At 48.6% G+C, this 19,644-nt stretch overlaps 1 protein-coding gene across 1 annotated transcript; it reads left to right on the forward strand.

The window, feature by feature from the left end:
* The first annotated feature begins 3,921 nt into the window (after nt 1–3,921).
* Nucleotides 3,922–18,940, forward strand: LOC119963723 (UPF0545 protein C22orf39 homolog). The gene is made up of 3 exons (XM_038793035.1): nt 3,922–4,032; nt 4,651–4,818; nt 18,503–18,940. Exons 1-3 carry the CDS (start codon nt 3,979–3,981, stop codon nt 18,626–18,628), a joined length of 348 nt encoding a protein of 115 aa, XP_038648963.1. The 5' UTR covers nt 3,922–3,978; the 3' UTR covers nt 18,629–18,940.
* Nucleotides 18,941–19,644: the final 704 nt, after the last annotated feature.

Raw genomic sequence — 19,644 nt, forward strand, 5'->3', positions numbered from 1 at the left:
TGGTAAAATTATCAAAATTGATTATGTAATTTAGTAATAAATTATTAATAATAATTCACTAATAAATGAATAATAATGTAGTCAATAATAGTTCAACAGAAACTTTTCATTTTGATGTTATTGGCTAGTGGTGCGTATGAATAAATATGAACCATGTGGATTGGTGGGCACTATGGGTAGGCATGCATTTGCCAAAGTACCTGATCAGCAACATTAGTACGTAAATGATAAGTCCAAATATGCAAAATAGGAAAAGTTCCTTAATGCAGTTCACGTTCCGAGCTGGGCAGCGCTGCCTGGGGTACTCTCTGATCGTGGGTCCACGAGAGGTCGCATGATTGGACGGGAACGCGTTGAGGCTTTGGAACGCTACTTCTAGGGAGGTGGCTAATTTTACAGTCTCTTCTAGGTCGAGGGTGCCTTTCTTGAGCAGGCGCTGTCTGACGTAGTTGGACTTGACTCTAGCCACGTAGGCGTCCCGGACGGCGAGTTCCATATGTTGAGAGGCCGTGACGGCCTGGTAGTTGCAGTTTCGCGCAAGGACTTTGAGGTCGCGTAGGTACTCCTCCAGTGATTCCCTGGGGCGTTGGCGGTGAGTGGTGAGGAGATGCTGCACGTACACTTCGTTCACCGGCCTCACGTATAGGCGCTTTAGCATCGTGATGGGGTCTGCATATGTGGAGGCTTCCTCGAGTTGTACAGAGATTCAATGGCTCACCCAGGCGTGGAGGAGGCTCAGCTTTTGTTCATCGGTGACGGTGGGTGAGGAGGAGGCGGCGAGGTAGGCCTCGAAACATCAGAGCCAGTGTGAAAAAATCCCTTTGGCTTCTGCGGCTTGTGGGTCGAGTTCCAGTCGGTCAGGTTTGAGGGCTGCTTCTATAGCGATGTTGTAGTCGATTAAATTGATGCGACCATCAATTCACGTGAGACAGAGAGTTGAAGTGAACAGTGGCTTTAATCGACTAGAACAGTGCCTGCCTGCGACTGATCTGCAAGTGAGAGCCACCTACAGGGCAGCTGCTCTTTATACCTCCCCTCAAGGGGGCGGAGCCCACAAGGGCACCAACATGATACATTCCGTGTAGTACAGTACAATGGTCCATAGGTGGAGCTCACTTGGGCAACAGCATGATACAATGTAATACAGTGGTGAATGGTTAGTACAATATGTTCACCACATGCACCCTCACCAAAGCCTCCACATCCTTCTGGTAGTACGGCGACCAGAATTGAACACAATACTCCAAGTGTGGCCTAACTAAGGTTCTATACAGCTGCAACATGACTTGCCAATTTTTATACTCAATGCCTTGGCCAATTAAGGCAAGCATGCCGTATGCCTTCTTTACTACCTTCTCCACCTGTGTTGCTCCTTTCAGTGACCTGTGGACCTTGTTCTTGAAAATACAGAAAAATGTGTCATTTGAAACATGGAAGTCTGGCAATATCTGGTTTGAGAGGATACAGGGAAAGATCCCACAAAAGTTTAATAGCAGCTTCAAAGAGCAGGGTTATAAAATGCAGATTCTTGCTCACAAGCAGGCTTAGCAAACACACAGGTTTCATGTGGTAAGCTAAAACAATGGCTCACACCTTCATGGAATGTAACTATCTCAGGAAGCATCTGGAAAAGCATGGATGAGAGTTTCAATTGCATTAAGTGACGAATTTTTAAAACAGGCAAGTCTTTCAAGTCATAACCAAGTTAAATTTTAGCATACAGCTAAAAGCAAAGTTTCACACCTTAATTGAAATAAACTCTCTTAGTAAACAGCTGGAAAGGATGGAAGATGCTCAGTCGAATTTGGTGTCAATTCTAAAGTGTAAAATTCTATGAACATCAAGACAATTAAAAGAAAATTGGAGACGACCTGTCTACGAGAAACATAATTTAAGTCAAAATCAAAGGCAAAGTTATGAGCTGGGGACAATTGGAAAATTAAACGATTCGAAATCACAGAAATAAAAGTTAACAATTGAAACCAAAGCATTGTTTAATCAGATCTGAGAGGAGACGATATGCCCAAAATGAATAATTAGTTGTAGTAAAATGTTTACATCAAAGATACTTTTAAACTATCAAAGTGAAACAAGCTCATTTACAATAAAGTCGTTAAAACTTAATAACTCTCAGAAAGAGAATATAAACCCAGGGAGCAGCAGCAACAAGGACAGAGGAAACCAGCAACAGGAGAGAAGGGGAGGAGAACTCAGAGAGAGAGAGAGAGCTCGGTCATGGGAAAGACAAGGCAAGCAGCCGAGTTTAAACAGTTATACATCTAAGGAAGACAAGAATTTAAACAGAGCCAGAGCCAGCTCTCACAGCTCGGTGCATGGGAAGGACAGGACACAGCAACCGAGTTCACCAGTGAATACAACTCAAGAAGACCAGATTTTAAGAAGATCGATTGCCAAGGTGGGCCTGAAGGTTTGTACAACCAACCAGCAGCAGCCAGAAGCAAGATCTTTTTTCCTTTCTGTAAAGAAAGTGTTTGCAGCTTTTAAAAGAAAAAATATAATAATAAAATAACTTAACCTGAAAAAGTGGTTATTAGCTTACTTCACTTCCTTAATAACGCAGGACCCAGGACATCAATGCTATTAAGGGGTAAGTAGGTAAATTCTTCGGTGAAGGTATGGGTTATACCGGGGGATAACTTGAAAAGATAGTTTGACCTGAATAGCACCCACAGAAGCCTGCATTGGAGTCAGGGAGTGAGAATCCCTGTTCACCATTTAGAATATCAACTTTTTTTTGGTATAGGGGGAATTCTAAGAATAGTGGTGAGTTTTAACTTCAACCTGTACACCTAGATCTCTTTGACTGTCAATATTCTTGAGGGTTCTACCATTCACTGTATATTCCCTACCTGTATTAGACCTTCCAAAATGCATTACCCCACATTTGTCCAGATTAAACTCCATCTGTCATCTCTCCGCCCAAGTCTTCAAACGATCTAAATCCTGCTGTATCCTCTGACAGTCCTCATCGCTATCCGCAATTCCGCCAATCTTTGTGTCGTCCGCAAACTTACTAATCAGACCAGTTACATTTTCCTCCAAATCACTTATATACTATGAACAGCAACGGTCCCAGCACTGATCCCTGTGGAACACCACTAGTATCAGCCCTCCAATCAGAAAAGCACCCTTCCATTGCGACTCTCTGCCTTCTATGACCCAGCCAGTTCTGTATCCTGCGTAACTATCCAGATAAGTTGGAACTGCCCAAGGTCTCCAATTCTAACTCAGAGTCAGAGGCTTTTGCGGGGGTCCTAGGGAACAAAAGAACTGTCCATCAGAAGTTCAAACATTCCAGCCGTTCGCATGGTGTCAGTGCATGTTGACTTCTTTGGGGTCCATAAACAAATCTTGAAAATGCTGGACAATCTCAACAGGTCTGACCGCAACTGTGAAAATCACTTATTGGCAGAAGTAGGCTTCAAATGAAGTTACTGTGAAAAGCCCCTGATCGCCACATTCCGGCGCCTGTTCGGGGAGGCTGGTACGGGAATTGAACCATGCTGCTGGCCTGCCTTGGTCTGCTTTAAAAGCCAGCTATTTAGTCCTGTGCTAAACCAGCCCCTTCGTGGATAGATAACAGAGCTAACGTTTCGAGTCTGGATGACTCTTTGTCAAAGCTAGCGAGAACTGGAAATAGAATGAGATTTATACTGTTGTATATAATAAAGTCTGTAATAAAGCCATACTGAGTGTTGTAGTAAACAGGTCCATTCAACAACTCCATTTCCGTGACTGAACGTTGAGACGTCACAATAGGAGAAGCCCCACCCTTGCGCTAATTGGCTGTTTTTGTCTTATTGGTTAATATGCAGCCATGTACTCAACGCCGATTGGTCAGATTTATTCCTAGGGGGCGGGCTCTCAGAAACATTGATCGTTGATTGGTTATCTTACTATGCATTAGCATAGAGGGCGCGGAAAGGTGACAGGCTCCACAGTGATTGGCTGCGACCGATGTCTTTTACAAGGCTGCGGTCATACAGGATGGCGGACGGCGGATTGTGGAGGGTGAGTGAGGGCCTGGTTAGTGGCAAGGACACTGCGCTGGGTATCAGAATAGTCGTAGCTTTAGATTCTGATTCGCAAGGAAGTGGATAGAAGTTTCTGGCGTTTGGTTTATCATTGAACATTCAGTGCATAAGTCAAGTGACCCGATTCCTCTACACAAGTTACTGGAACAAACGTGCTCCCAGCTGATTGAATTTGCTTTAGAATTTAGGAAGTTCTTTGGCGCACCACAGAAACTGGACAGGATGGACATCGAGAAGAAGACGAACTATATCATTTTAGCTGTGATGAAATGCTGCTCGCTGTATTAGCACAGCGTACTGGGTTCTGTTGTGTGTGGTTCAGCAGCCTCTTATAATATTCTTACGAAAGTCAGTTGGAATAAATCTCTGATGTTATTTTGCAGAAGCCCGGTTGTTTTAAAGCCAGGATTGAAGCCACTCAGACAGTAATGGCACACTGCAGCTCAGCTGTGCATTTGTACTGTTTAAATTCTTAGTGTGAGCAATAGCCTTGAATAGTGGTTTACAACAGGGGTGGCATTCTTGCCCCACGACATAAGGTGCTTCACAAGTGTTGTGTTCTGCCAAAGTCTCCCTGACCATCTTGTCATTACAGCCTCCTCGGGTATGCGATGATTACCGCAGTGAATGGAAGCACTGCCGAAGTCTGGGGAATCTCTTTCATCACTACTACACATATGGAGAGTTGCCCTCGTGTAAACAGTGGAAGAAAGATTACAAGAGTTGTATGGAATGGGAAAAACTTAAGTCTAACGAGGCTAAGGTGGGATTTGTGAAAACACGCTGCTTTATTTGCACATTCAATGCATCTTGATTCAGCCAAATAACACTGATAACTTTCAGAAGTATTGTTAAGCTATTATTTGACATTGTTCTCCCCTTCTGAAGATAGTGACTTGTGATCCAACATGTGTACAAGCAGTTGCAGACGTCCAGTTTAAATAACTATTCTTAATATGTAAACCTTAGCAATGGGTGTTTCTATTGGAGGCTTCATTGTTCAGACCAGACTCCTTACCTCCTGTTGTTTAAATATACATATCAGTAGGGGGGCACTGAATGGTCTTTACGGATTGGGATTGTTTGCCTCTCTAGATTGGGACTGTTGGGCAAGGAGGTTTCATAGAAAGTTGTATTAACTACTGAAATGTAGTTCCAGCTACCAAAAATAATTCCCATTGTTGGAGAATAATTATGTGATTAGTATATAACATGTTAAAACAATCTTGCATTTATTTGGCATTTTCAGGAAAACTCAAAACCACTTACAGCCAACAAAATGTTTTTGGAGTTTGCTTACTGTTGTAACATAGGATACATGGCAGCCAATTTGCACACTGCAATTAAATGGGGAGGCAATGGCATAGTGATATTGTCACTGGATTAGTAGTCCAGAGATCCAGGATAATGCTCTGGGGACCTGGGTTTGAATACCATCAAGGTAGATGGTGAAATTTGAATCTGCTAAAAATCTGGAACGATCACAAAACATAGAATATAGGAGCAGGAGTATTGTTGTTTTTTTTAAAAAATCATCTGTTTCAGTGATGTCCTTTTTAGGAAAGGAAATCTGTCATCTTTACCCTCTGAAATGGCCTAGCAAGCGATTCGATTCAAGGACAATTAGGGATGGGCAACAACTGCTGGGCCAGCCAGTGACGCCCACTTCCCATGAATGAATTTTAAAAATCTAGATAGTCTGCTTTTGTTTGAAGAGTTTAATAGTCACCAAACTAAGCCAACTGGAGAATTGCCATATGCTCAGAATACTACTTTAAAAGGTTAAAGTGGAGAAAAAAGTACATAAACATGATTTGTAGTCCCTTGTGTTTAAAAGGTTGAGGACTGAGGTCTTGAAAATGCCCAAGCGTTTCAACAATATAAATGCAAAGACTCTGTTTCATCTGGTATGGAACCCAGAGCAAAAGGACTTCATATTCAAATTAGAGATTGCACATTTTAGGATTGAGATCATGAAGCAGATTTTGTAAAAGGGATTGGAAATATGAAATTTAAAAAGGCTGTTAATTGGATGCTAGCTGTGGAGCAATGGCAGGTAAATGGAGTGGAGGAACAAACCAGCCATGACCTCACTGAATGGGTGGAACAGGGTTGCAAGGCTGATAATTGGTTACAGAATGTGAATACAGAATTAAATCTTCAATGAAGCCCTGGGTCTAGTGGCAGTGGCACTGTTGCCAGAGCGCTCAACCTCGATCCCTTACAGGACCCCACCTCCATCCGCACCCACAAATCCTCCAGCTTCTTCCTCCAGCCCTGTACTTTCTCCGCATTCGCCGGCCAATAATAGTGCAACAGATTCGGGAGAGCCAGGCCCCCTTTGGAGTACTGCCTTCCTGATCCTCGCCAACTTGCCTGCCCACATAAACGACGAGACCAGCCTATCCATCCCTTGAAAAAATAACTTTGGCAAAAAGACCAGCAGACACTGGAATAGAAAGAAAACCATGGCAAAATATTCATTTTGACTGCCTGTACGTGGCCAGCCAACGACAAAGAGAGACTATCCCACGTCCACACATCCTCCATCATCCCCATCAAACTGATGAAATTCAGCTTACAGTCGCACCCATTTCTGCACTACCTGCAACCTCCAGTACCTAAAGTGAGCCACCCTAAATGGTAACGCCTCCAATTCCTCCCCTCCACCCAAAGGAGACACAACACAGCACTTGGCTCTTCCCTAGATTCATTTTATACACTGAAAACACCCTAAATTTTCCTCGCAGCCCCGTTACATTCCTCACCAAAGAGCTCACGTCATAGATGTTTACAGCATGGACACAGGCTCTTCAGCCCAGCTTGTCCATGCCACCAAGTTTCTATCACTAAGCTAGTCCCACTTTCCTGTATTTGGCCCATATCCCTTTATAGCTACCCTGCCCATGTAACTGTCTAACTTTTTTAAAGAAAAAAATTGTATCGGCCTCTACCACTGCCTCTGGCAGCTTGTTCCAGATGCTCACCACCCTCTGTGAAAAAAGTTCCCCTCTGGTCTCTTTTGTATCTCTCACCTTTAACCTAGGGCCTCTAGTTCTAGACTCCTCTACCTTTGGGAAAAGATGTCGACTATCTACTGTTTTGTTATGCTCTTGAAGTAGCATAAGCTGCTTCCTTGATGTGCACTCTGACAAAGGAAGGTTAGGACTTGGAGATAGCTTTAACACATTTACTAAACTGTTAACGATTCTCCTACTTGGATTCGACTCTCTTGTTAATCCTGCTATTGCTACTCAGACTGACGAACCAGTCTGCTACAATCCAGGTGGTGGGTGTGCTGTGTTTCAAATCAACCCTGTGTACTCACTTGAGTGTCTCCACTGGAAAGAGGAAGATCATGTGTGCTGTGTCCTTATATATGGGTTGGTGTAATGCCCTCCTGTGGTAGTGTCACCTCTGTGTGTGTCGTGACTGCCCATTGGTTGTGTCCTATCTAACTGACCTATTGGTTGAATGTCTGTGTGTCATGTCTCTGGTGCTCCCCTAGTGTCTATCTAGTCTACGTGTATTTACATTAACCTCTTGTGTATTTACAATGATGCATATCACCACATCTAACTTATCTATGCTCCTCATTATTTTATAGACCTCTATAAGATCACCCCTAAGCCTCGTATGCTCCAGGGAAAATAGTTCCAGTCTCTCTTTATAACTCAGACCATCAAGTTCTGGTAGCATCCTCGTAAATCTCTTCTGCACTCCTTGTAGTTTAACATAACCCTATAATAGGGTGACCAGAACTGAACACAGTATTCCATGTGTGGTCTTACCAATGTCTTGTACAATTTCAACAAGACATCCCAACTCCTGTATTCAATATTCTGACCAATAAAACCTAGCATACTGAATGCCTTCTTCACCACCATGTCCACCTTTAAGGAGCTATGAACCTGTACCCCTAGATCGTTTTGTTCTGTAATTCTCCCCAACTCCCTACCATTAATTGAGTTGGTTCTGCTCTGATTTGGAGCATGATTTGGAAATGGGAATTCTTTTTGCACAATTATATAAGTTAATAACCAGGAGGTTGAATTTATTTTTGCAAGTTGCCGATCTCCACTAAATCAGAACAGTACTACAGCTTTGATGTTGCCATGTTTAGCTCAGTTGGCTGGTCATCTGGGGTGGGATGCTCCGTTTTGCCAGTGCCCGCCGGGGGTTTCCCGACGGCGTGGGGTTGCCCCACAATGGAAAACCCAATTTTGTTTTTTTTAAAAATAATTTTTATTAAGATTTTCAAAAACATATCAAAAACATAAAATGACAGCAAGAAAACCGTAGTAACAACAACAAAAAGAAAAAACACAATAACCCCCAAAACCAACCCCCCCCCCCCCCCCAGTAACTACAAAAAGAAGAAATAGATAAGCACCCGGCATATTCAATAAACACATATACACATTTCTCCCTTCCACCGCAACAAACCCCCCCCCCCCCCCCCCCCCCCCCCCCCGGGTTGCTGCTGCTGTCGGCCTATTTTCCTACCGTTCTGCCAGGAAGTCAAGGAAAGGCTGCCACCGCCTAAAGAACCACTGTACTGATCCCCTCAGGGCAAATTTCACCCTCTCGAATTTGATGAACCCCACCATATCATTGATCCAGGCCTCCACGCTTGGGGGCCTTGCATCCTTCCATTGGAGCAAAATCCTCCACCGGGCTACTAGGGACGCAAAGGCCAGAACACCGGCCTCTTTCGCCTCCTGCGCTCCCGGCTCCACTGCAAATTGCGAGTCCCCAGCCTGGCTTGACCCTGGATCCTACCACCCTCGACACCGTCCTTGTTACCCCCTTCCAGAACTCCCCCAGCGCTGGGCATGCCCAAAACATATGAGCGTGGTTCGAGCACCTAGCACACCTGTCTTCGCCCTCGAAAAACCTACTCATCCTCGTCCCGGTCATGTGGGCCCTATGTAGCACCTTGAACTGTATGAGGCTAAGGAAGAGGAGGAATTCACTCTTTCCAGGGCATCCGCCCACGTCCCCTCCACAATCTCCTCACCCAGCTCCTCTTCCCATTTACCCGTCAGCTCCCCCACCGAGGCCTCATCCACCTCCTGCATGACGTGGTACACATCCAAAATCCTCCCTCCTCCAACCCACACCCCCGAGAGCACCCTGCCCCGTACCCCATGTGGGGGTAGCAGAGGCAACCCCTCCACCTGCCGCCTGGCAAACGCCCTAACCTGCATGTACCTAAACATGTTCCCCGGGGGGAGCCCAAACTTCCCTTCTAACTCACCCAGGCTTGCAAACCTCCCATCCACAAACAGGTCCCTCAACCTCTTAAGACCCACCCTATGCCAGCCAAGAAACCCACCATCGATGCTCCCTGGAACAAACCGGTGGTTCCCCGTATCGGGGACTCCATTGAGCCCCCCACCTCCCCCCTATGCCGTCTCCATTGTCCCCAGATTTTGAGGGTAGCGGCCACCACCGGGCTCGTGGTATACCTCGTTGGAGGGAGCGGCAACGGCACCGTTACCAGCGCCTCCAGGCTCGTGTCCACGCAGGACGCCATCTCCATCCTCTTCCATGCTGCCCTGCCCCGTCCATTACCCACTTACGCACCATCGCTGCGTTGGCAGCCCAATAGCACCCACAGAGGTTTGGCAACGCCAGCCCCCCCCCCCCCCCCCCCCCCGCTCCAAAAACACCCTTCTCACCTTCGGAGTCCCATGCGCCCATACAAATCCCGTAATACTCCTATTGACCCTCCTAAAAAAGGCCTTCAGGATAAGGATAGGGAGGCACTGGAACAGGAACAAAAACCTCGGGAGCACTTCATCTTGATGGACTGCACCCTGCCCGCCAGCGACAGCGGCAACATGTCCCATCTTTTAAACTCCTCCACCAGCCTAGTGAGGTTAAGTTTGTGAAGGGCCCCCCCAGCTCCTAGCCACCTGGACTCCTAGGTACCTAAAGCTCCTCCTTGCCCTTTTCAGTGGGAGCCTACCAATCCCCTCCTCTTGATCCCCCAGGTGCACGACGAACAGCTCACTCTTACCCAGGTTGAGCTTGTAACCAGAAAAGCCCCCAAATTCCCTAAGAATCTTCATCACGTCCGGCATTCCCCCCATTGGGTCCGCCACATATAGCAACAAGTCATCTGCGTATCATTGCCAACGCAAAGAGCAAGGGGGACAGGGGACACCCCTGTCTCGTCCCCCGGTACAACTGAAAGTACTCCGATCTCCTCCTATTTGTGGCTACGCTCGCCATCGGGGCCTCATATAACAGCCTCACCCAACTGACAAACCCCTCCCCGAACCCAAACCTTTCCAGCACCTCCCACAAGTACCCCCACTCAACCCTATCAAAGGCCTTCTCCATGTCTAATGCTCCGTGTCCGCCTCCCCTTCTACCGCCGGCATCATAATAACATTCAGAAGCCTACGTATATTGGTATTCAGCTGCCTTCCCTTCACAAGCCCCGTCTGGTCCTCATGAATGACCCCCGAAACACAGTCCTCTATCCTTGTGGCCAAGATCTTCGCCAACAGCTTGGCGTCTACATTTAACAACGAGATCGGCCTATATGATCCACACTGCAGGGGGTCCTTGTCCCGTTTAAGGATCAAGGAAATCAGCGCCCGTGACATAGTCGGGGGCAAAGCCCCCCCCTCGCCTCGTTGAAGGTCCTAACCAACAGGGGGCCCAGCAGGTCTGCATGCATTTTGTAAAATTCGACCGGAAACCCATCCGGCCCCAGCGCCTTCCCTGACTGCATGCTACCTATCCCTTTGACCAGCTCCTCCAGCTCAATCGGTGCACCCAGCCCCTCCACCTGTCCCTCCTCCACCTTCGGAAATCTCAGCCTATCCAAAAAGCTCCCCATTCCACCCCCCCTCCACCGGGGGTTCCGACCAGTACAGTTCCCCATAAAAGTCCCTAAAGACCCCATTAATGTCCACCCCCCTTTGCACCACATTGCCTCCCCTATCCGTCACTCCACCGATCTCCCTGGCCGCGTCACGCTTACGAAGCTGATGCACCAGCATCCTACTCACCTTCTCCCCATATTCGTACATCGCTCCCTGTGCCTTCCTCCACTGAGCTTCCGCCGTTCCGGTGGTCAGCAAGTCGAACCTGGCCTGAAGGTTACGTTGCTCCCTCAACAGTCCCTCCTCCGGAGCCTCCGCGTATCTCCTGTCCACCCTCACCATCTCCCCCACCAACCTCTCCCTCTCTCTTTGCTCTCCCCTCTCTCTATGGGCTCGAATGGAAATCAACTCCCCTCTAATCACCGCCTTCAATGCTTCCCAAACCATCCCCACCCGGACCTCCCCATTATCATTGGCCTCTAGGTACCTCTTGATACACCCCCGAACCCGCCCGCCCACCTTCTCATCCGCCAGCAGTCCCACCTCCAGGTGCCAGAGCGGGCGCTGGTCCCTCTCCTCCCCCAGCCCAAGGTCTACCCAGTGCGGGGCGTGGTCCGAAATAACTATGGCCGAATACTCGGCATCCTCCACCCTCAAAATCATCCCCCTGCTCAGGACAAAAAAATCGATCCGGGAATAGGCTTTATGCACGTGGGAAAAAAATGAATACTCCCTGGCCCTCTGCCTCGCGAACCTCCACGGATCCACCCCTCCCATCTGGTCCATAAACCCCCTCAGCACCTTAGCTGCCGCGGGCTTCCTGCCCGTCCTGAACATGGATCGATCCAATGGGGGATCCAGCACCGTGTTAAAGCCCCCCCCCCCCCCCCCCCCCCCCCAGTATCAAGCCCCCGTCTCTAGATCCGGAATGCGGCCCAACATGCGCCGCATAAAACCCGCATCGTCCCAATTTGGTGCATAGACATTCACCAGCACCACCCGCTCCCCTTGCAACTTGCCGCTCACCATCACATACCTCCCTCCACTGTCAGCCACCACCTTTGACGCCTCAAACGACACCCTTTTTCCCACCAGAATCGCCACCCCCCCGATTTTCTGCATCCAGCCCCGAATGAAACACATGGCCTACCCAGTCCTTCCTCAGTCTAACCTGTTCCGCCACCTTCAGGTGCGTCTCCTTTAGCATAGCCACGTCCGCCTTCAGGTGCGTAAACACCCGGGCCCGTTTGACCGGCCCATTCAGCCCCCTCACATTCCAAGTTATCAGCCAGATCAGAGGGCTCCCTGCCCCCCTCCCCTGCCGACTAGCCACGGTGGCAAACCCCCACCCCGGCCCCGCCTGCAGACTCCAGCTCCTTCCTGGCCATTTCAGCAGCCCCCCTATTCTCTCTTTTCCCCCCCCCCCCCCCCCCCCCCCCCCCAAGGCTAGGACCCCTCCCAGCTGCGTTACTCCCTCCATAGCACTCCCGTGAGCCAGCTAACTTCTGCTGACCCCGGCAGCTCCCGCCACACCTCCGACCCCTCCCAACGTGGGGCTACTCCTCCTCCCCCAGACCCATCAGCAGACCCTCCTCCTCCTCCTCCCGCCCTTGCGCGGGAAACAAGCCCGTGCTTCTCAGCTCCGACCCCGCCCCCATCCACCCTCAGAAAAGCCCGCGCTTTCCCTCTGCCCGACCCCGCCCCCGGAAAAAAAGACAGCACCCCACCCACCCTAGAAATAACACACAGCCAGCTTAAAACAGCATGAAACAGCATAAAACAGAGACCCTTCCCACCAAAAGTTAACACAGTTATTTACAAACCCCCGACCCTCAGTCAGAGTCCAACTTCTCGGCCTGCACAAAGTCCCACGCCTCCTCCGGGGACTCAATATAAAAGTGCCGGTCCTTGTAGGTGACCCATGGTCCTTGTAGGTAACCTTGTAGGTTACACCCACAGGTGTAACATGCCAAACTTCACACTCTCTTTCTGTGGAGCACCGCCTTCGTCCGGTTGTACCCGGCCCTCCGCTTGGCCACCTCCGCACTCCAGTCCTGGTTGATCCGCACTACCGTGTTCTCCTACTTGCTGCTCCGCTCCTTCTTGGCCCACCTAAGCACACACTCTCGGTCAATGAACCGGTGGAACCGCACCAGCACCGCCTTTGGTGGCTCATTCGGTTTGGGCCTCCTGGCCAGTATTCTGTGGACCCCCTCCAGCTCCAGGGGCCCCTGGAAGGACCCAGCTCCCATCAGCAAGTTCAACAAAGCGACCACATAGGCCCCAGGTCTGACCCTTCCAGCTCCTCAGTGAGGCCCAGGATCCGCAAATTTTTCTGCCTTGACCAGTTCTCTATCTCCTCGAACCGCTCCTGCCATTTCTTGTGGAGCGCCTCGTGCATCTCCGCCTTTACCGCGAGGGCCGCGGCCTCATCCTCTCTTTCAGAGGCTTGTTGTCGGAGCTCCCGGATCTCCACCCCCTGGTCTGTCTGTGTCACCAGCAGCTTGTCCAAATTCGCCTTCAGCGAGTCCAGCAGCTCCACCTTGAGATCCTGAAAACAGCGTTGGAGAGTCTCCTGCTGCACCTGCGCCCACTGCCTCCATTCCTCGAGGCCTCCGCCGGCCGCCATCTTGATTCTCTTCCCCTGCTTTTTCTTAGGCGCTCCCACCGCTATTCTGCTGGCCCCGCTCCTGGTCAAGACCATAGACCACTGGGGATCCGCTGCAGACACCTTCCCACGTCGGGAACCGTCGAGCAAGTACCGCTGGGGGCCCTTAAAAGAGCCCAAAAGTCCGTTCCTGGCGGGAGCTGCCGAACGTGCGGCTTAGTTCCCCATAGCCGCAACCGGAAGTACCAATGGAAAACCCAATTGACCGGCCGGTGTAACGGAGTATCCCGACGACGGGTCGAGGCAGAAATGTGGTGGCGCGGCGGGCCGGAGAATCCAGTCTCTGGTTCGTGATGCAGAATGAGACCAACAGTGTGGGTTCTATTTCCGTACTGGCTGAGGTTATTCATGAAGGCCCTGCCTTCTCAAACTTGCCCCTCGCCTGAGGGTGTGGTGACCCTCAGCTTAAACCACCACCAGTCTGCTCTGCCACTCAAAGGGGAAAGCAGGCTATGGTCACCTAGGACTAGGGCGACTTTACTTACTGTCGAAACCCATAGATTTTACTGTATCTTACTGAATAATAAAATACAAACGAAAGAATCCTTCACCTGCACTGCACTTACTCACCATCAGATATTTAAGAAAATGGAAGAATAGTTTGATCGCATTCCTTTCATACAATTGTGTGCAAAAAAAAAACCCATATGCTATTCACATATTGGATTGAATTTGTTTATTGTCACGTGTACCAAGGTACAGTGAAAAGTATTTTTCTGCGAGCAGCTCAATGGATCATTAAGTCCATGAAAAGAAAAAGAAATAAAAGAAAATACATAATAGGGCAACACAGGGTATTACATTTTTCCCACCACAAATTTATGCAGTGCAAGTATCCGTTCCTGTGACTAAGTGTTGACACCGGGGCAGGATTCATGGACTTTCACAACAGCAAAACTGGTGTCTGGACCTTCAGTAACTGGAGGGGCTAGCACCGGTGCTACATGGAACACAATCGATTCCAATGAAAAATGGTGTGGGATTCGCCGGGTCCGTGATTGACACTCGGGAGGCTGACGAACTGCAGCCGCATGAAAACAATACTATCCCCACACGCACTCATCGCAGCCAACGAGATGGCACTGGTTGTGTTGGAGTGCGCTTATCCCGTTGATGGGTTGGCTGGGGCCAGAGGCAGCTAGGGGGTGGCCTGGGGATCAACTATATCACCTGTGACCCGAAGTTAACAGTGGGCAATCAGCAGCATGCGCAGCTACAAGGCTGCCTTGCAGGCTGCAGCAATGGCGTTCTGTGCCTGTCAGCCCTGGCGAGCGGCACAATTGTCCGCAAATTACGGCGATGTTGGACACTTTCCGTACCCTCTCTCTCCCTTTGCAGCCATAGCGCCTGTTTCATGATTTTAAAAGCACATGTGAACTTCGCCATCGGGAATTCCCCCCAGTGGAGGCAGAGAATCACGGAAGCCCCGGAGAATACTGGGTCAGGCCTGCTAATTTGTTTAACTGTGCAAACCGTGTTTACTGTATAGGCGTTCCGTACCCCATATACGCCGCTGTTGAGGTCTCTGGGAGTCCTTGTTCAAGATTCTCTTATGGTTAATGTGCAGGTTCAGTCGGCAGTTAGGAAGGCAAATGCAATGTTCGCATTCAAGTCGAGAGGGCTAAAATACAAGACCAGGGATGTACTTCTGAGGCTGTATAAGGCTCTGGTCAGACCCCATTTGAGCAGTTTTGGGCCCTGTATCTGAGGAAGGATGTGCTGGCCTTGGAAAGGGTCCAGAGGAGGTTCACAAGAATGATCCCTGGATGCCATTTCGTAAGGCAGGGTCTCACTTTAGATACCTGGGGGGGTGCAGGTTGCCTGAGATTGGGGGGGGGGGGGTCTCCGTAGGTACAACATTTCTAGTTTGGTGGGGCGAGTGAATGCTGATCTGGCAAGGTGGGATGTTCTCCCTCTCTCATTGTCGGGTCGGGTACAGGTGGTTAAAATGAATGCTGCCGCGATTCCTGTTTATTTTTCAATGCCTGCCGATTTTCCTGCCAAAGGCATTGTTTAAGAGAGATTGAAGGGATGATTACCTCCTTCATATGGGGAGGGAAGGTGGCCAGAATTAAAAAGATGCTCCTACAGAGAGGAAGGAAGGCAGGGGGTCTGGGTTTTCGAAACCTGATGTATTATTACTGGGCGGCGAATGTGGAGAAGATACGGAGCTGGGTCAGAGGGGTTGACTCACAATGGGTCAGAATAGAGGAGAGTTTGTGTAGGGGGTCAGGATTGAAGGTGCTAGCAACAGCGCCGCTCCCAACGGCCCCGGGGAGATACACGGGGAGTCCGATAGTAATAGCTTCGTTGAGAATTTGGAGACAGTTTCGACAGCACTTCGGGTTGGGGGGCAGGGTCAAGGGAAATGCCGATTCGGGGGAATCATAGATTTGAGCCAGGGAAGTGGGATGGAATTTTTTGGAGATGGGAGGAGAAAGGAATTAGGACACTAAAAGATTTGTTTCTTGGGGATCGTTTTGAGGGATTGAAGGAGCTGGGAGCAAAGTATGGGCTAGAGCAGGGAAAATATTTAGATACATGCAGGTTCGAGACTTTGCCAGAAAGGAGATACCAGAGCTTCCCAGTAGAGCCGACTTCCACATTGCTGGAGGGGGTGCTGACGACAGGGGGACTGGAAAAGGGGGTACCAGCTGCGGTTTACGGGACAATTTTGGAGAAGGTGCCGCTAGAAGGGATCAAGGCAAAGTGGGAGGAAGAGTTAGGAGAGGGTATGGGGGAGGGGTTCTGGTGTGAGCTGCTCCAGAGGGTGAATGCCTCCACCTCGTGTGTGAGGTTGGGACTGATACAGCTGAAGGTGGTGTATAGAGCGCACCTTACAAGGGCGAGAATGATCCGGCTCTTTGAGGGGGTTAAAGATGTATGTGAACATTGTACCATGTTTATGTTGCAGTTATTGTTGTTATTATAAAAACTTGCAAATACCCTAATAAAAATATTTTTAAAAAAAGATGTATGTGAACGTTGCGAGGGAGGGGGCCTGCAAACCAAGTTTATATGTTTTGGTCCTGTCCAAAGCTGGAGGATTACTGGAAGGAGGTGTTTAGGGTAATCTCTAAAGTGGTGCACGTGAAACTGGATCTGGGCCCCTCGGGGGGTCATATTCCGAATGTTGGACCAGCCGGGGTTGGAAACGGGAGCGGAGGCAGATGTAGCCTTCGCCTCATTGATCGCCCGAAGGCAGACCCTGTGCCCTGGCATGGCGGTGGAATTCTAGATGCTTGAAAACGTCAAATCTGAACTGAGGGGGAAGGATGGAGGGGTTCTACAATTCATGGGTGTTATTTATTATGCATTTTCAAGAATTGGATCACATCGAAACATTAGGGGTTTGGGGGCGGGGAGGACTGTATGTATTAATGGTGACTATGGGTGATTCCTGATTCCTCTTTGTCTTTTGTTTATGTTACCATGCGGGCTGACGTTTGGGGGTTGATGGAAGGAAGGGATTGTTGTTATATAGGGGAGCACGGTAGCATTGTGGATAGCACAATCGCTTCACAGCTCCAGGGTCCCAGGTTCGATTCCGGCTCGGGTCACTGTCTGTGCGGAGTCCGCACATCCTCCCCGTGTGTGCGTGGGTTTCCTCCGGGTGCTCCGGTTTCCTCCCACAGTCCAAAGATGTGCAGGTTAGGTGGATTGGCCATGATAAATTGCCCTTAGTGTCCAAAATTGCCCTTAGTGTTGGGTGGGGTACTGGGTTATGGGGATCGGGTGGAGGTGTTAACCTTGGGTAGGGTGCTCTTTCTAGGAGCCGGTGCAGACTCGGATGGGCCGAATGGCCTCCTTCTGCACTGTAAATTCTATCTATCTATATGGGGATTGACATTGCATTCGTTACTGATTATTGTTTATTGTTGGGTGTAAATTTGGGAGAAAATGTGAAAAAGAATTTTAAAATGTTTTTTAAAAAGGAAAGCGAGATGGAGGCGCAGAAAGGTAGGGAGGGTTTTGAGGCAGTGGTGAAGCAATTGGAATAGGAAACACAAGGCCAGAATTAGAGGAGCACGGTTATCTCCGAGGGTTGTGGGGCTGGTGATATGCAGGGTTAAGACCATTGAGGCATTTGAAAACCGGGCTGAGAATTTTATCAACACATTGGCCCCAGTGAACAAATGTGAGGCTGTGAGCACAGAGGTGATAGGTGATATGAATTAGATATGGGCAGATCAAGTTAGATATAACAGGGCAGTAAGTGGCGCAATGCTATTATCACTGGACTAGTAATCCAGAGACTCGGGTAATGCTCTGAGGACCTGGGTTTGAATTCCACCACAATTGGTGGAATTTGAATTCAATAAAAAAATCTGGAATTAAAAGTCTAATGATGACCATGAAACCATTGTCGATTGTTGTAAGAACCGAAGAACTAGGAGCAGGTGTAGGCCATCTGGCCCTTCGAGCCTGCTCCGCTATTCAAAGAGATCATGGCTGGGGCAGCACGGTGGTGCAATGGGTTAGCCCTTCAGCCTCGTGCGCCGAGGTCCCAGGTTCAATCCTGGCTCTGGGTCAGTGTGTGTGTTGAGTTTGCACATTCTCCCCATGTTTGCGTGGGTTTCACCCCCCACAACCCAAAGATGTGCAGGCTAGGTGGATTGGCCATGCTAAATTGCCCCTTAATTGGAAAAAATGAATTGGGTACTCTAAATTTATTTAAAAAAAAAGAGATCATGGCTGATCTTTTGTGGACTCAGCTCAGCTCCACTTTCCCACCCGAACACCATAACCCTTTATTCCTCATCAGCAGATGAGCTGAGAGGGGGTGATCCTCGATCGCATGAATATTTGGGTGGGTCAGCAGCTCATCTGAGATCTTCTATGCAATATGATCAATGTGCTTCTTTCCCCAGAAGGTTTGGCTTTTAGCCAGAAGATGCTGCAAATGCGGATCTAACTAAATTGCTTTAAATTTACAGAAAGCCTTACGTGAGAGTGAGAAAAAGAGGTTAGAAGAGCAACAGAGGCACCTTCCAATCTGGGAGAGGAGGACTAATCCACCAACTGAATGGCACCTGCCCCTGAGTGATGGAAAAGGGAAATAGACCTGATCATGCATGTTGTTACTAGCTGCTGGATAGTTGAGATATGGTGCAATAGGGTCTGTGTAAGCACGTCAGCTCCTCCCTGCTGTGCATCCTGTAATAACATTTGGATAACTCAGAGCAACCTTCTCATGAGTCCAAGGACCACCCGTCAATCTGGATTAACTTTGTGAGCAACTCTAAAAGGGATTGGTACACCTTCTGTCTTGCATCTGATAATCAGAACGTTGATGTGTAACTGTTTCCATGGCGCATCCTGTTGCCATGTTGCATTAAAGATCTGTGTTCAATAAATAAACTGTTAGCATCTTGCAAATGCTTATTTTACACCTGCCATTGTAGATACACTTGGTCAGAAAGCTGTCCAAGATTGAAATGGAGATTACAAATAAGAGATTATTAAACACTGATTAGCTGTTTGGGAGAAAACTGCTACAAAGAAAAGCACAGATTTGCACTTGAAAACCAGAAACCAGTTTGACAAGAAGCTAACATATCTCAACCCTGAATCTCATGCTGCAACTTTGCCGATCACACAGCCTGGAAGAAATTGTGAATAGATGTTTACACTACTTTTGAAAGATCTACTAATCTCCTTTCAAGTTTACAACAGGGAATTGGGAGAACCCCTCCAGAAATGCAGGGCATTGACTCAAGTGGAAAGAGTCAGAGCGATACTCCAATCCAAGTTGAAGAGGAATTATGAATATTCTTTTTGTTTACCAGCAGAATATGGAAGGGTGAAACACTGAGAAATACCCAAGGTTGTGGAATTTTTGCAGATTTGTACAGGATATTGTTTATTAAGTACATCCCCAACACCACTCTCGGTGTAGTTATACCACATGCCACAGACTGCAGAGGTGGCTGCTTCATCCCCACCTTTGAGGGCAAGACCAATATTTATTGCCCATAACGTCAGATCCCAAACATGAACAGCAGATGGTGCAACACGAGGTACTATTATTCCATTAACAGGAAACAACGACAAATTAGGTAGCTTACATCCTGGTGAC

The sequence above is a fragment of the Scyliorhinus canicula genome, chromosome 1 (genome assembly GCF_902713615.1).
Source record: "Scyliorhinus canicula chromosome 1, sScyCan1.1, whole genome shotgun sequence".
In the NCBI taxonomy this organism is placed as follows: Eukaryota; Metazoa; Chordata; class Chondrichthyes; order Carcharhiniformes; family Scyliorhinidae; genus Scyliorhinus; species Scyliorhinus canicula.

What these genes read in the sequence shown, in the direction of transcription:
- LOC119963723 (XM_038793035.1), top strand. Translation starts at nt 3,979, where the DNA reads ATGTCTTTTACAAGGCTGCGGTCATACAGGATGGCGGACGGCGGATTG. An exon ending in CGGACGGCGGATTGTGGAGG is followed by an intron (nt 4,033 to 4,650) that starts GTGAGTGAGGGC and finishes TTGTCATTACAG; the next exon opens with CCTCCTCGGGTATGCGATGA. An exon ending in TTAAGTCTAACGAGGCTAAG is followed by an intron (nt 4,819 to 18,502) that starts GTGGGATTTGTG and finishes TTAAATTTACAG; the next exon opens with AAAGCCTTACGTGAGAGTGA.